Below are 17010 nucleotides of genomic sequence, written 5' to 3' on the forward strand. Positions count from 1 at the left end.
GTTGCACTCTGGGGGTTTATAAACTTTATCTTAGCTGTTAACACATTAAATAACAGTGATTTATATCAATTACTGGATAAACCAAAATTTCAGTGTTGTGCTTAATCTAAGGTTTAATTACATTTCTGTGTTAGAAATAAAACACGGTTAGCTTTAGCAGGGAAGATCGAATAGTCTAAGTATAACATTCACTACTGAGATACTGTTAAACATGGTAATGGTAACAAAATTGGAGCTGCCTTTGTAGGTTTGTCAGTAGTATTTACTGGTCACATTGACTGAAAACTACAGTGGTAGGAAGTGAATGGACTAGCAACCACAGTGAATGAGCCAGCTGCCACCAGTAAGCTCTTCCCGTGGTCAGCCAGCCTGCTTGCTTCAGAACTGTTTACCTTGAACTTCTGGACTGATCTAGTGAGCATAAGTTTATAGTTTGAAATCTTTGTTTACTTCCTCTTGCACAGAGATTTCCTAGTTCCTTATTTTCTTAAGTCAAGTTGATCTCTTTTTTTAATGGAGCAAAGATGACTTTGTGTTGTACTATTAGTTGTGCTCCAACAAATTGCCAGGAATAAGGATACTAAGATATGAAAAATTACTTTTCTATCTCCTTACCCTGTGCTACATATTTCTACAGTATCTTGGTGGCAGCTGTAACGCTAGCTAGATGTCAAAATAGCAGTGGGAGAACAACAGAGTATATAGCCTCTGTATGTCCTATTGGTTCTGCCGAAGCTTCCTATACGAAGTGCAGATAAATAAAGTGGTACAGAAGCCCACATTGGCTCTGTATTGTTAGAAGAGCCTCTCCTGCCCCTGTCTTCTAAGGCCTGAAACAGCACCTCTGTATGTTTGGCACAGAGCATAAGCACTGCACCTATGTAGTCAGGATAGCAAAAATACCTGGCTACGTGCCACCAGAAAGTTGTTCTAAAAAGTCAAGCCTAGATGTCTATGAAAAATCACCACCCGTTACCTGAGTGAGAATGGATTATGCACTATGGATTATGGTTCGGCAAAGATGGTTTTGGAATGTTGAAACATAGACAAAAAATTCCTCCAAAAATAATTGCATCGGGCTGCCTTGACTCGGAAACCATAATGCCATCTGCGTAGTGCAGCAATAATTTGTTTTTCTGTGTTTAATTTCCCCCGTTGGAATATGTGTGAGATGTTAAATATGTAGATGATTTTGGCATTTAATCTCTACTTTAGGTTTTAAAGACTCTTACTAAAACAAGAAGTGATTTAACAAAAACGTCGTAGCAGAATGGTAAAAAAAAACCTGAGAATTCGGGATTCTTGATGTTGAGGAGGGGGAAAACTGTAACAATTATCCACATAGTATTTGAAACAGGATGCATTAGTATTGCTTCGTTGTTTGCTTATCTAGTGTGTTCTGTCGAAGGAAGATTGGGTTTGAAGCAGGTTCAGAAAAGCACATTTTTCAGAAAGTTCTGTGACTGCTTTTGAGGTCAGAGCTTCTCGGCCGCCCTTTCCAGTACATATCCTCCTTCACAGCCCACACTAAAACTGTCTGCACTTGGTTTCTCCTTTGGAAACCAGTTCCCATTCAGCAGTTGACTTTTGTGGACTGCTTATGTCTGCTTTGGATTTGTCTCTGTTTGAGATGAAGCTTGATGCAGGAGGGCATTGAGTCAGGACCAGAAAAATGAGGGATTGTTGTCGCATCTGTCTATCCCAGAACGTCAAAGACTTGTGTAGGGAAGAGACTGTCTGGGTAGCCATTGGATGTTGCAAGTAGGCATAAATAGTCTCCGGTTGTAGTCTTGCAGTGACATTACTATCAAAACGGTCAGTGTAGGTGTGTCATTCCTTAACATATTTGAGTTTCACTGAAAGCTAACCTAGGCTTATTGGAATCCATGCCTAATGCTTTCTTAGGAGGCTATGCAAAATGCACACTCGATCCAAATGTTTAACTGGGTTTAAGTAAAGTTGCTTTGATTCTTTTTATCATCCAGAAAGATGTGAGCTGCTCTCATGGTATGTATTGTAAATAAGAGGTATGTTGTATATACAGCACAAGGGCACAGCTGGGCCTTTCATTGTGTTCTTTCCTGTACCTGATTTGTTTGAGCAACATTTTTAGTTTCTGACTAAACTTCTGAGTTTCCCCATACTACAGAGATCAGCCAGTGCTTCTTTATGTGCTGGAATATTTCCATTCCTAAAAAGTACAGCGCAAATTGCTCTGTCCCTACACAAAACTGCAATAAATATTGTGCAAACGATTATGAATGAAGTCTTTAGTGGTAAACATACCACCTGCCCCCCCCCCCCCCCCCCCCAACCCACCCTCCAAGAATGGCCCGTTTTCTTAATTAGCTTCCCCTTCTCCACTACCGTGGCATCTAATTGAAGACAAGGAGTGTCTGTGGTTAGACGGTTTGCCCAGCTTACATAGACATGATGCTTATTTTGATGAAGGGAAACTTAATTTGGAAAGCAAGTTGTTTTGATGGTTCCCTGAAACAGGAAACCCCAAAGTTAAAACTTGTCTTGCTTTCTTGCGTTATTACAGGATATTAATCATATGGGTCTTATTACTTTTTGAAACACTAATTTCTTTGTACCTACAGGTAGCACTATTTATCTGCTGGTTTTATGGTGCAGTTTCAGCTGTTCTGTTGACCTGTAAAGCTAAAACTGCTGTAGGAATAGTCTACCAAAGAAACTACGACTTAGCAAGTACTCTTCAAAATTATTTGTGGTTTATATCAGCAGAGGAACTCAGACTGCATTTTGAACAGGAGCAGAGAGTTGATAAGGTGATGTTCCCTGGGGACAACAAGTTCTGGAACTGGCTGACTCCTTGGTTCTTCAGAACTCAGATTAACCTTCCAGATACGGTGCAGACCCTTTCCTTTTCTAGGCTTCGGGGGAGGAAGGCTAGGAAAGCATCATGAAGCATAAGCATTTTTGTTAAAATATGTGTGTAAAATGTTAGTGTGTGAAAAAAATTATATAATTTCAATGTTCTCATTTGCAGGTGTGTGGTTTCTTCATAAGAGGCGTATATATAAATTAAAGCACCTTTTAGGGTATTCTAGGAGATGAGATGGTTTTCATTTATGAATTACTAAGTTACAATTAACTCTGTTTAGACTTGATTTCTTGCAATACTTTAATCACTGCATGGTGAATCTGCTTGAAAAAAATTAGGAAGGATTGTTATTCACGTGTCAAATACTGTGATGATGAAATTCAGTTGGTGGTGTTTTTTTTAAATTCTAGTGAGGAATTCTTGCTTGCCAGAACTAGCTTTACAATTGAGCTACCGTGTGTTTGGAGGAGGTGGAGGTTTCTTTCCATTCCCATTTACAAATGCTGTGAGAACACTGAGGACATGATACAGCAAAATCCACAAGCTTTCCAGGTCAGGTTTCAGTAGAGCAACAAAGGATAATAACTAAAATCTTTTTTCAATTACTCATTTTTATCCAAAATTCTGATGGGTATTTTTTTAATAATAAATCAACCACTCTTTCCAAAATTGTTCTCCTGTCACCAGGCCTCCACAGCACTTGATGTATTATTATGTTGTGTGCGTTTGCTTACTGCATGTTTCACAGCACCAGTTCACATTCTGCCTTGCAGTCGCAAGCCTCAAACTATCTCCTACTAGCGTAATGCATATAAAAACAATGTTTTATGGAAAGTAAATAGGACTTGGATTATTGTGCTAATATTCAGAACAACAACAGGGAAGTTCAGATGCTGCTGTTTTGAATGTGTGTGATGTTGGCAAAAGTGCTCGGTTTCCTCACCTGCTTTTGTGTGCCTGGGAATAAGTGCAGGAAGAAAGAGTTGGAATATTTGCCGCCAGCGCAGCTGCTGCCGTTGCCTCGAGTCAGGGTTTTTTTTTAACAAGATAAATTCTTTCTTCACATTCTTATTCTGGTGCATCTAAAATATTTTTAGCTTTGCTATTTCGTACTGCTCTTTCCACGGACATCTCTGGGAGTTTCAATGTGGCTGCCAGAAGCCTTCGACAAAATGCAGCCACACCCTTCATCAGAGGGAGTTTATCTTCCTCTCTCAGATGCCTACAGTGCCTACGTATACTTTTTCACTTAAAACAATTGAAAAGATAATTGATTTTTTTTTTTAAGCAGATCCGAAAACAGTTGGACGCTCTTTGACCAATCTAAAAATAAAGAAAATTCTGAACCTTGACCAGCGCCTTCGCTCTGAAGGCGTCAATTTTAAAAGTCCCCAGCGCCTATTTTAAAACTTCACCCTTGCTGCCGAGGAGTTCCCCGGGAGAGGTCTGTGATGGGTCGTGGAGCCAGGCACTTTACGTGTAATTAACAGGGTGCTGGTTTTAATTAGGCACGCGCAGCGCTCCAGGTTTTTAATCTCCGGAAGGGCCTCGGGCGGTACCTGACCGCTGCCGGGGGCCCCTTGGGCCGGCTCCGGCGGGCACCGTCCGGTGCCCGCCGGAGCCGGCCCAAGGGGCCCCCGGCACGGTGCGGGCCGTGAGGAGAGCGGCGGCCGTGAGGAGAGCGGCGGCGCCGCGGCCGTTGGCGCCTCGCGTTCCCCGGGAAACCGTCCTCCGCGCGTGCGCTCTCCCGCTCCCCCCCTCCCGCCACAGAGCCGTGCGCGGCCGCTGAGGGGAGCGGGCGCGGGGGCGGGGCGGCCTGAGGGGCGGCTATGGTGGCGGCGCGGAGCTCCCCGCCTGCGACTTCGGCCCAGCCATGTGGTGCCTGCACTGCAGCTCGGAGAGGACCCAGTCGTTGCTGGAGCTGGAGCTTGACAGCTGGTAAGCCCTGCCGGGGGTTTTGGGGCGGGGGTGGGGTGGGTGTCTCCGGGCGCCCTCCCGGCCCTGCTTGGCGAGAGCCCCGTCCTGTCACACAAAGGGCTCCGCTCCGTCGCTGCCCGACCTCGCCGATCGCCGTTGCGGGAAGCCGTCGTTGGGGGAAGCCGGGTGGAGCGGCAGCCCAGAGCCGCTCCCAACTGCGAGGGGGCCCGGCTTGCCGCTGGGTCACCCCCTTTGTCTCTAGGGTGCTGCGAAGTTGGCAGTGATCGTGAACGCACGGCGGTCGCAGCCGCCGGCGGCTTTCTGGCGATGGTGGTGTTCAGGAGCTCATGTCCTGGGTCGGGGAGGGGGGAAGAACTGCAGCGCCGTCTGTCTTGTAGGGACATAAGTTTGAAATCGTAGTCGTTTAAGTGTGGTATCAAAAGTGGACCTGTACATCTATTGTTGCTAGTCGGTGGCAGGCCAAGTATAAAACCGCCAGAAGCTTTTTGAGAAGGGTGCTGTTAGGATGTGATCTGACTTCGCATGTGCGTTGCCGCCAAGATAAATGCGTGTGTGTACGCAAGCATGAAAACGCTTCTTTTCATTGAGTTTGATATAGCGCAAGAAATCACATGACTGGTGTCAAACAAGCGGCGAGTTCTACTTCAGAGCTCTGGTACATACTGTTCCCGGTGCCCGACATCGACCGGGGAGACCGGGAGACCTGGCGTTGTAACTGTCAGCAGGGGAAGGTGCGTTAAAGTCAGTGATACTGCTTAGGGTAAATTGTCATTTGCGACTCATGCCCTCGGCCAAAAAAAAAAGGAAAAGTTTAGTTCAAAGGCCTTTAAAGTAGGGATACTGAATAACTGGTGCAAGAAAACCAGAAAATGGGATTTGTCATGTTAATAGGTACAGTCTCTATTTTTATGATGTTTTTAACTACTAAAATAACGTGCATCAAAATTACAGAAACGCAGTACTCTGTTATATGAGCTACTTGAAAACGAGATGTGCAAACTAGTTTTTCTTGTGCAATATTGTGTGTAGTTTATGGTAGACTAGAATAGTTATCCTGGCAAGTGCACTCGCAAAATAAATTGATCTCCAATGCATCACGAAAGTTTATTCCACCAAATAATTTGATCAAATTCCGAGCTGATCGACTGTTAAAGAAATACTCAATTTAAATAAAGATAGGCAACATCTTAAATTGGGTGTGTGCATGTGTGGAAAAGTATAAAAGGAGGAAATGACTAGATTCAGTGTAACTACATATGAATGCAACAGTGTCTTTTCTAGAAAAGAAAGGAAAAATGTGTTTTGATGAAGAAAAATGTTTTATAGTACAGTTTAGTCACACATTTAATGATCCTTAAGCCTGTTTTTACCCTTAGGGAAAATGATAAAGTTGAGCTTGTAAGTTTCCTGTGTGGAGTTGGTAATGTTTGCATAAGTGGTATTACATTTGCATGGCTTGCTACAAAACCTAATTCATAGATGTTACTTTAGTGACAGATTTGCCTGTATTCACACAGTTACATTTTGCTATTCAGTCATTGTTTCAGACTTTTTTTCCTCCATTTGCACATTGCTATGCACTTCCTTTCAGTTAAACTTGATTATTCTGCCTGATGTGTTAAAAGAGGAATTGCTGAGTACTTAGTTTGGATGGTTGTATTTAACTGTGTCTATTCTTGTGGCAGATATCCTCCATATAAACACAGAATTCATTACATCTATCTAGTGCTTTGGGAGAACTTAAGCCGTGCTGATTAAAACGACCCATTTCCCATTTTACTTCTACTTTTGTACCAGATCTGTTTTGTTGTTGTGATGTCCTGTTCTAGTTCCTGAAATTGCAGGTATTGAGAGTGCTGTTATATAGTAGTCAGCTGGGTTTTTTTCTCTTGGTTACATAGGTGCTCAGTGTTGGGGTTTCATGTGTGAAGTCAGCTATCATCCATTTTTTTCCTATTTCTACTAATCTGAAATAATACATTATCATCAAAGATACTAACAAGATCTGGAGCTAACCAGTGAAAATTATAGCGCCCCGCGTACCAACAGTGTTTAGTTGTTTCTTTGCCCCTGTAGAAGCTCTCTGGGAATCCTGGTGCAGTTAATGAACCATTTGCAATTCAGTTTCATTGAATAATTTGCAACTTTCAGGTAAGGAAACCCAAGGATTCAGTTTTTCACCTGAAAAGTACAAATACCAAGTTGAACAGTAGCTCTGATTTGCTGTTCTTGTTACAAATCTCTATTGGAGGGTTGCTAGGAGTTGACACTGAGTTACTGCTGGGCAAGCAGACCTTCTCTGCTGGAGAAGGTATCTTCACGAGCAGTTGGCAGGGTGTTCCTCTTGAGAACTGGGAAGTGATTTCTTGGGATAGACAGCCCTGTGGCCTTACATGGTTTTTCTCATCCTGTGACCATTTCATATTTGCAAAATGAAAATTCTCTTGAGAGAATTGCATTTCTATTCATATGGCTATAGAAAGTATTCCTCCAAATATTTAGTCTTCATGAGAATACTCTTCCATCACTTGGAGGCTGGCATTGTTTCATGCCTTTGAGGATCTAGAGGTTAGATGCTAGGACTTTCAGTAGAACAACTACTTTGAAACAACAATTTACCTCTATACTGATTGTGGTTTCTCTGAAGTATAAAGATGGCAATTCAAGGATCAAACTTTCTGAAGAGGACGATCTCATAATTGTGTAGCTGATTAGCACACTTATGTGATTACTCTAATTATGCTTGCAAACTGTATTTGCCCTGAACACCAATAAGAAGTAGCTGTGAATTATAAAAGCTGGCCTAAAAGTAGCCAGTCCTCTGTTGGTGGACGCAAGGTGTCATCCTGAACCAAAACCAACACTCGTGGAGATGCTACCTGTAGGTGTTTAACATCTCCTCGCATATTTCAGTTGTGCTTCTTGATGTTTAACACCACTGATACTCAGACTTCAGGCATCTCTAGCAGAAGATTGGGAAACAAGAGTGCTAGAAGCAAGATACTGCTTTCCTAGTAAAACACGTCCTTTTGCCTATTGTGTGGTGTTCCAACTGCAATTCACTGCATTGCCTTAACTTTATAGCCTCAGCTGTGTGACTCTCAGTGAGTAAAATTGGATTTAGCCTGCTATCAGGACAGCTTTATTTTGGAAATATTAATGCCATAAGGATGTCCTGGAAATTATCTACTGCGCCTTCATAGAATCTCAAGATCCAGACTAATGCACCCTCTTTGTTGTAAACCTATGCGGCTTCCAGTTTCTGCCTGATTCTGACAGGTGCAAAGGAGTGGTTCAAGTTGTTGTATTTTTGAATATTGTATTTTTTGAAAAAACTGTGAAGGACCACAATTTGAGGAGAAAAAAACCACACTGCTGCTTTGAGCATTATGATACATGGAAGTAGATTAGCTGGGTTGTTGTGTCTGTTGTGCCTCTTCATTGCAAGGATTTACCATAATTTATGAAGGACATTAAGGATGCAATTTTCTTGCTCCTTCAGCATTTACACAGTTCTTTTTCTGTCAGAATCAATAGCAATTTTATCATTAATTTCAGAGCCAGGCATATTTTAATCACGGTAGCTGTCAATCAATTATTGCTTTTTATGTTTATTTAATAACAGAACTGCAGGACACCTCAGAAACTGTAATCAAGATGGAGCCCTGATTGCTCTATTTGTTACATTAAATGTATGAGGATGTGCCCTTAACCCAGACACTGTCTGATCAACAGAACAACAGGAATTATGAAGAGATGAATCATGGGTTTGGGGAGAAAGTGTGTTGGTGCATTGTTTTTGTTAACCGTGCTTTGTTTAGATTTCATTTATGTTTAAACAGAGCATGGGCCACAGACCAAATTCATATTCCCACTTTTGCTTCTTTATTTCTGTTGTCTAACAAGACTGTGTAGTTATAAGAGCAGAATCAGGCCCTGGATTTGGAAGTTCATTTTTAGCATCCTGTATCTTGTCATTTTATGTCAAAGTTTATGTACATACAGATTTTGTTTAAGTCACATCTTTGTGATGCAAAAATACTTACTGATCATGGGCTTTTAGCAAGACTTGTTAACCAAAAATATTTTAGTTACATGGCCCTTCTTGTGTCTTTCAGGAGTTCATCTGAATTTTATTTAGAGGAAGGACGATTCTAGTTAGGGTACAGACAGAGATGGCAAGTTTACTGCACTGCTGTGCTTTGACTCCAGGTTTCCAGAGAACAGATGCTGCTTTAATCCACTGTAGCACAAAGCCCTAGTATTAGGTTAAAGGGGACTACAAATTTAGCTAAATAAATCTTCTTTTGCTTCCTTACAATAGACAAAAGACTAGAAACATTTTCATAAAATTATTGTAAAGATGTCTTTAATAAAAATAAAGTAAAAATTCCAAGCTTTGGTATGATAAAAAAATCAAACCCTTTTGTCCCTGTGGGAGAAGCAGAAAATTAGAATGATGGCTTTGATAGCCTTTAATACAGGAAATTGATGTAGTATATCTGTTAATCAGATTCTTTCAGTAGTTCAGTGTCATCCGAGTTAAACTTGTGCTTAAAAACAAAGGACCCAATTCCCTGTTGCCTTATGTTGTGCAAGCACAAACTAAAAGCAACAATTATGATTTGGCTTCCTTTTACATAAGTGGCTACATACAGGGCAGGGCAATAGAAAAAGAACCCTAAGCTTGTTTTGAGGGGTACTTGCGTTGTTTACTCCAAAAAATTTCAGTCGCCCCTAAAATTCACCAGATTAACAAGGATGGATGTGTCATGAGTTTAAATGTTTTGGTAAGAATAGAGAAAAAGAAAACTAACTTCCTTCTGTTTGTTGATATATACGTGACCTTCCAGGTCATCTTTATGCAGTGTAAGGGAAGTGAGAGTGCAAACCTGATGCATTTTCTGTTGCAGGGTATGTTTACAGCCAGTCCTAAAACTGCATTACAGGAAAGTTCACAATTTGACTTTAATTTAATTTTCACTCCTCACCTTTACAGTAGAATGGACCAAACTCAATCTCGGTTCACACGGAGAGTTAAATACAGCCGTGGCTATGGGCATTGTAGCTTAGCCAGTTGTATGTTGGACTGTATTTAACTTGAGAATAGTGTCGTCTTTTTAGTGTAGCCTACAGCCGTAATGATTATAGTTGTGATCCTTTCAGTTTTCATGAGTCAAGTTGGAGGAGGCCATGTCAGTACTTGCACAGAACTCCAAGGAAAAATCTTCAGGAAGGAATGGATGATTTAGTTGGAAGCACTCCTACCTTTAAAGATAATACCAAAGACAGGGTTTCCCTCATCGTTCAGGGAGGTTGTACTGAGGAAGTCATCATTCAAATGAGATGGACAGCAGTGTTCCTGTTCCAGCTGCAGTTCCTAGGGGTCTAACAGTACATAGAACAGGCCCATATAAACCCCTGACTTTCTGGTCATGTTTCAGCTCAGTAATAGCTTTCCTCTCAATCTAACTTCCCTCGGCACTTTCAATTGGGAATAAAACTTATCTTTATTTTTCTTTCTTACGTGGTTCTGCTGTATTGCAATATGCTGTGAAACAGCTGTTGAATTTCCATTCTAGAGGTGTCTGGGGTGATTCTCATGCTTTGAAGTTAACATTTCACAGGGTGAATGCTAGATAATATTTTCAGCTGTTCTTAGATTCTTGAAAGACAGTTCATTGTCGTTGTTTCTATATTCTTTTCTTATATTTTATTCTGTGAACCTTGTTTAGAAGATACCAGTGATGTGGTGCATTTAGTAGAAACTGGTTTCAAGAAGGAGCTGATTCTAATGCCTCAAGTTTTGGGAGAATGGGACTTTACAGCTAATAGTTTCCTATTAATACTAGTAGTTAATGCTTTGTAAAATTGAGAGAGAACAGAGGATTGCCCAGCATTTATTGGAAATTGTGCCAAATGGTGACAACCTGTTGCAACCTTGGATTCTTTTTTCTTACTAAAACATGATTAAGATGTTTTTGATTAGGTTAGCCTAGAAGAAAAGAAGTATTTCAGGTTTTCCTGTGGTGCCACAGTGCAGCATGTTATACAAGATCATTTCTGGCTGCCTTTGGTTGACATTTTCAAAATCTGTCTTTGCACAGTATTTCATTTTCAGTTCACAAAATGGTGACTCTTGTTTTCAGGAATTGGACTTCTACCCTTGTCCTAAAAGACCATTTTCCATTACGGAAAGATCTATGAATTGAGTCGTGGTAAAGAGCCTATAAATTCTAAGAATGATCCAAGTTCTGCATTTTAGACCCGATGTGCTTTTGTGGTTGATCAGCCTGACGTGCAGCCCCCAGCTAAGGCAAGCTCTGTCAGCAGAAGTCAGTGCAGATCATCAATGCTTCTGGGAGAAAGAGCCATACTGGGCATCTGTGTGCTGTATCAAAATGAAGCTGCTACACGCTGCAGTACAACCTAACAATTACTCTTGTTCTGTGCACGTGCAGTAAATCCTCTGTTTCTAGGTACTGATGGAAGTAGCTAATAAAATTATTTAGAACGTAGAGCAGAACTTAAAATTTGGTAATATTTTAAGCTTTGTAAGGAGAAAGTTCTTGGCTTATAGCAAGCTTTGAAATAGCATTTATAGGTTTCCAAGACAGGAATTGCTACCTGTGTTACTTTTTTATTGTGATCAGTGAGGTGGGTCAGAAGTCCTACTGAAAGCCTACATTTAATTCCTCACTAACAGAGAAAGAACTATAAAATATATAGACTCAGCATAACGGAGAGGAAATGTAAAAGGAAGGAAGTTTGTGAATGAGAAAAAGCATCTGTCAGCTCTTTAACAGATTTAGAGGTTGTAAGCAATCTTCTGAGGTTTTGTTTGTCCTAAGAGTGAAGATGTACGCATAGTAAGGCACAGAGTATCTTTCTGAGTATGTCTGCAAATATCTTCTGTATTTGAAGACGTTGCCTTGAATCTATGTAACATCTAAAACATTTTCTTTTCCACCAAACTCCATACTTCCAACAAAAGATCTCTCACCGTTTTGTTTCCTTAGACATTATGTTCTGTACACTTTGATATAAAACTTGGGTGTGTTGCAGAGGATAAAAATCTCACTTTTATGAGGATGCCTGTGATTAAAGACTGGTTAGCAGTGATTCTGTTCCACTAAGTTACAACACAGACCTCTCTCAGTGCGTGCAGAATGCTCAAGGCCAGTTCCTGTTCTCACTAACTCGGTAGCAACATGTACTTCACTGAAAGCAGGAACAAGGGTTCTGTGTTCTCATCCATTTTCTTTCCTACCTGGTGAGAGTTTCCCATGCCTGTTTGCGTTTATGCATATCGAAATTACATTGTTCTCCCTTAGAGAAAACTAGTAGGGTTTCTTTGTCTTTTGGGGTTTTTTTTAGACTTGGCACGACGTAGTTGGCAGTCAAAATGCAGGGTTTGTGCAGTGTTTAAGATTGAGTGATACTTTTATATTATACATACTTCTAGATTCAGTTAGATCCATAAAAGGTCTTTCTCTGATCAGACTTCTAACAGTCCATCCTCCTTTAAGATCGGCTTTATTAAGTACCTTGCTCTATAACCTTATAAGGTTTATCTGTAACTTCAGAGAAAAGTCAAACAACCACTAGAAGTTGAACAATCCCTTTCTTTCTGATCTTAAAAGTGGGAGAACTTTAGCCAACTACTTCTTAAATCCAAGGGAGAGAACAAAGTATTTCATGTTTATCAGTGACATTGTTTTAAAGCACACCTCATTAGATAATATATTATTAACTAATTGAAATGGAATCCCTTGGTTGTTTTAAGTAGATCTTTATGTATAACATTCATTTGCTACTTAAGTGAAAATATGGCCTAAACGAATACAGTTGTGATGTGATCTGTGACTTTACCTGATACAGTGTCCAATACAAAAAGATGGTTTTATTGTCATTTCTGCTATGCGGACCATGCTCTTTGGTTTATGATGATTCTTAATTTCCCTCTGCCCAGGCACACGGACATACTTGAAGGGAAAGGCTGGCCTGCTCAAAAATTGTTCCCAGCTCTCTATACTGCACCTTATTTGTAATGATTTCGAATAGTAAAGGGGCAAAACCTTCAAAAGAGTCAAATGATAGGCTTTATCAAGTATATTTGATCTAAGATGAGAATATAGTTTTGTTCTAGGTATAAAATTTCAGTGCCTGAAACATTTCATTTACTCAGTAAACAGGAATTCGTTAAGGATCTTTAAACTAATTCATGTTTATATGATATACAGTATATAAGAGAGGAAGGAAGAGTATTATCCACCAAGGACTGAATGGGGAGAGGAAACTAGTATTTAGTCTCTTACAGAACCTAATTGCCAGCAAGCTGATTTCTCAGCAGTGCCATTCTGTATCACCTCTTCCTCTGATGGGCTTGACACAACAGCTGAAGCCACAACAGAGGTGAAATACAAGGATGGCTGGTATGGGATGCCAAGGATTTTTGCATTATATCAAATGCTGCTTCAGCTGTGCGTGCAAATCAGTTTTTTTTCTCAGCTGCAGAAACTAAATCTTCCTTTTTAAAATTAACATTGTATAAAGGTCATGTCATGATATAAACGGTAGAATGTGTATTAATATCTTACTCTCTTAAATACATGCCGTATGCAGTGTAGATATGCTAAATAAGAGGATTTCAGTTGGTGAATGATATATCTGAATAAATAATAAATAGCTGAGGTCAAATTCTACCACAGCTGCATTGAGAAACTCCATAGATTTCTGAAGCTTATCCTATTGTGCAAGAGTTTACAGAGGAGGAACAGGACAAAGTCTGCAGTGGTAGGTAGACCTTCACAGATTTTGTTAAATGGTCAGATACCACAGTTACACTTAAATTTTTAGCTTCAGTCCCTATAAGAAGGTAAGCATCCTTTTGAAGCATACATGACATTTTCTGATGTTAGTGTGTTTATGGTCAGCTCATCCTCTTGATGTGTCAGCATAAAAAAACCCTCTAAAAATTGGGCTGATAAATTTGAGAACTCTTCCTCCAGCCACAAGCCTCAAATTATTACCATATCTTATAATAATATTTGCCATTATCTTTTAATAATATTTTATCCATTTTTTTAAAGAGTTTGAAGTATGGAATATGGTCATTGCTGAATAAACATACGCTGGGTGATGATTAACGCAGATTAGCAGAGAATGATGTTGTCTGTCTTTACCTGAGATAGAAGCTAACATTTGTAAGCTGTACTCAAGTTCTGTTGATGCTGTCAGTCTCCTTTGTTACTTTCTAGCTGCTAAATAATGAAAATAAAATACAGCTTTGCCTTTAGCAGGTAGGCTTCATAAGGCATTAAATGGGTACTGGTTGAGGGTGGGTTGGTTGGTTTGTTTGACCCTTCTGTAGTAAATACTTGTGTCCGCTAGCCAATATGCTGCCACTGTTTGACTTAGTCAAAGGTGATGTGTGAGGTCTTTAACCTTCCTTCTCCTCCTCGGAAGCTGAAGATAATCTCAAGTAAGCTCTTTTCAAATGGATATTCTTAGTTCTTAAAAGTATTATAAAGGTTGTTCCCTAAAATGGAGAAGTTGGGTAGATTTTTGCTTGGCTCTCTTTTCATCTTGCTGGTGTGCCATCTCCATTTCAGAAGAGAGAGTTCATTAATTCCTACGTTCCGTTTTGGCGTGGAGAAAATAATCTCTCATCTTTCTTGCCCTGCTCTCCACTACTACTAATAGCGTATAAGATTGTGGGTCAAAATGCCCTTTTTTAAAAAACATTTTTATTAATGCCTTTTATGGGGTTATTTAGTGAGAATTAAAACTTGGTAGCATCCAAGTGAGTAGATGTTGGGTTTTTCTGTAATTTTGAATCCAGGTCTTGGACGAGAGAGCAAATGAAGGTTTGCAGTGCACATAGTGGTACTGGTCTGGAACTCTGGTTGCTCTGTCAATGGTTGTTTTAACTTAAGCTGGCTGTTATCGGCAGTCTTATTACACAGAACATTACAGAATGAAGCGGTTGCTTTGTTAGTGTTCTAAGACACTTCTGAGACACATGCAAATTTTGTCTGGATTTTTCTTGCAATGATATTTAACTTCAGTAAGATGAATTACCTGGGACATTACTTTGATGTGCATTCAAAGGTTTCATTTGTTTTGAACAGCAACAGCTGAATTGAGAGTGCATTCTAAGTAAAACAAGTTGGTCAATATTTCTTTCCTGGATCAAAGCTTTTGTCAATGCCTGTGAATACAGTTGTCCATCATAATGGCTTTGAACTTTTGACAGTGTGTATTTGAAGGTAGATTGGTTTGTTAATGTCATTGCATTTATTGAATTTGGGGATTTGTATAAGTTCTTAATGTAATTGACTTTTGTTTACTAGAGAGTACAAAACATACATGACAATAAGAACTAGATTCTAATCTGTTGCAAACTGTACTACTAATATACTTCTGCTCAAATGTTCTCACTCCATTGGGGAATATTGTAAGGGGGGGGAGGGGGGAGAAAAATGTTAAAAAACTAGCTTGTATGAACTACATACGGCTAGCTTTGCATTTTAAGAAGTTACATTAAGAACTTTTTGTGGAGAGTAATTTGAGATAATACAATGCATACATCAGAGCTTTAATTAAATACACCTCCTGGTTTATAGCAGAAAGCACTGCAGGTACTGAAATGTAAGCCAGCTTTGAAGCAGTGGGGTGTGTACCCTTGTGTCAAGTGAATGCTTATGTTCAGATTAAGTTGTGTATGGGGAGTCATAGTTTTAGTTAGCAGTGTTACGTTTGTAATTGTCGTTTAAAATTTCACATTCAAATTAGGACTTCGGTGCATTTGGAAAGACAAAGTTATATGCAAGAAATTAACTTTTGTAGAGGTTTGTTCCTATGTGGAATGCCTAGATTTGACCTAAACATTTTCGCCATTTAAATGTTTTTTTCCAGGCTTCATGTTGGAAGTGTCTGTCCATACCAGTTGCTCTAGCAGCTGCCATTGTGCTTCTCTCTGTTACTCAGAGTTAGTTCCATGGGTGACTTCTGGTCTGCGTTCTTTGAGCTAGGTAGAGAATTTGGCTCCATTTCAAGTGGGTATCTATAATTAGGAGTTATGATCAGAGTTTGACTTTTTTAACCTCCAGATTTCAAAAAGAGATAGTTGGTGTAGAACAGATGCGTAGCACTTCTTCCTTCCTGGGCATTTGGGCCTATTTATATAAGATATTTATTTTTGAGTGAGGCATACTGGGAAGCATGTTTATGAAATGAGGTTTTAATACAAGAAGTTTCGCTCTTTGGTTTGCATTTAAATCCATCTCATAAATCATATGGCGGAGTCCCTAGGTATCTAGATACTTCAGCTGTAGGTATCATCTTAACGTTTATGGACAGAAAAGCTTCTGGGACAAAGGAAGAAAATAAGCTTGCTGAATTGTTCTATCAGTAGATACGACTTAAAGGGAACCAGGTTTTCATGCATTTTTCCTGAAGAGGGGGATGAATGACATGGATTCAGGGAAAAGTAGGCAGGTTAGAGAAGGGATGGATTTGATTAAGGAATTTCATGAAGAACTACTCATGCAAATGCTTCACTGTTGCAACAAATAACATCAACGTATAAATACTTCATTAAGTTCAATTTGAATTCAGGTTATGCAGACTACCTGGAGTTTTGACTGCTGTCTCTGGCAAGTGGTACTCTACCACAGTCATGCTTTAAAAACTGCCTGGTTCCTAAAGAACAGAGCACTTGTAGCGTCATGGCAAAGCTGAGTGGTTTTACCATCTCGTGCTGGCTAGAATTTTAAGTTGGCCGTGTTTTTCTTACTGTATTCATATACTTGTGCATACTTTCCACAATTTAGAAGAAAAGGAATTTATTCTGTGTACCTTTGAACTTGTGTTCATACTTTTCAGGCTCTAAAATGCTATGGAAAAATCTTTAAGATGTAGCACCACAAACTTATTATGTTGTCATACTTTTCTTTATGTCCAAAACAAATTTTTTACAGGATGAATGTAATGCTGATTTGTTCTCATGTGCGTACCATCCAGTTGTTAGGGCCTGTTTTCAATTTCGTGTCTTTATATTATGCTGTTGAAAGTCCATTCTAAATGAATCATGAAAATAACTAGTGATTTCAGAGAATGTTTATTGGTAAAATAATTTCCTAAGTATTTACTCTGTTTTGCTGGGAGGGTCTTTTGGTTCTATTTTAAAATGTTGCATGCAGTTTTGGTTTGGCATTTAC

At 39.7% G+C, this 17010-nt stretch overlaps 1 protein-coding gene across 15 annotated transcripts in view; it reads left to right on the top strand.

Moving 5' to 3' along the window:
* The window catches only part of IQSEC1 (IQ motif and Sec7 domain ArfGEF 1), a 363771-nt gene that overhangs the window by 286844 nt on the left and 59917 nt on the right, over positions 1–17010 (top strand). The window contains exon 1 of one of the 15 annotated variants that reach the window (XM_076345937.1): positions 4664–4786. The exons of the other annotated variants lie outside the window; for them this stretch is intronic. Coding sequence (XP_076202052.1) covers positions 4722–4786 — 65 coding nt within the window. The 5' untranslated portion in view covers positions 4664–4721. Of the gene's footprint in view, positions 1–4663; positions 4787–17010 lie in introns of those variants that run through there. 15 annotated transcript variants of the gene reach the window in all.

This window comes from Aptenodytes patagonicus, chromosome 8 (genome assembly GCF_965638725.1).
Source record: "Aptenodytes patagonicus chromosome 8, bAptPat1.pri.cur, whole genome shotgun sequence".
Classification (NCBI taxonomy): domain Eukaryota; kingdom Metazoa; phylum Chordata; class Aves; order Sphenisciformes; family Spheniscidae; genus Aptenodytes; species Aptenodytes patagonicus.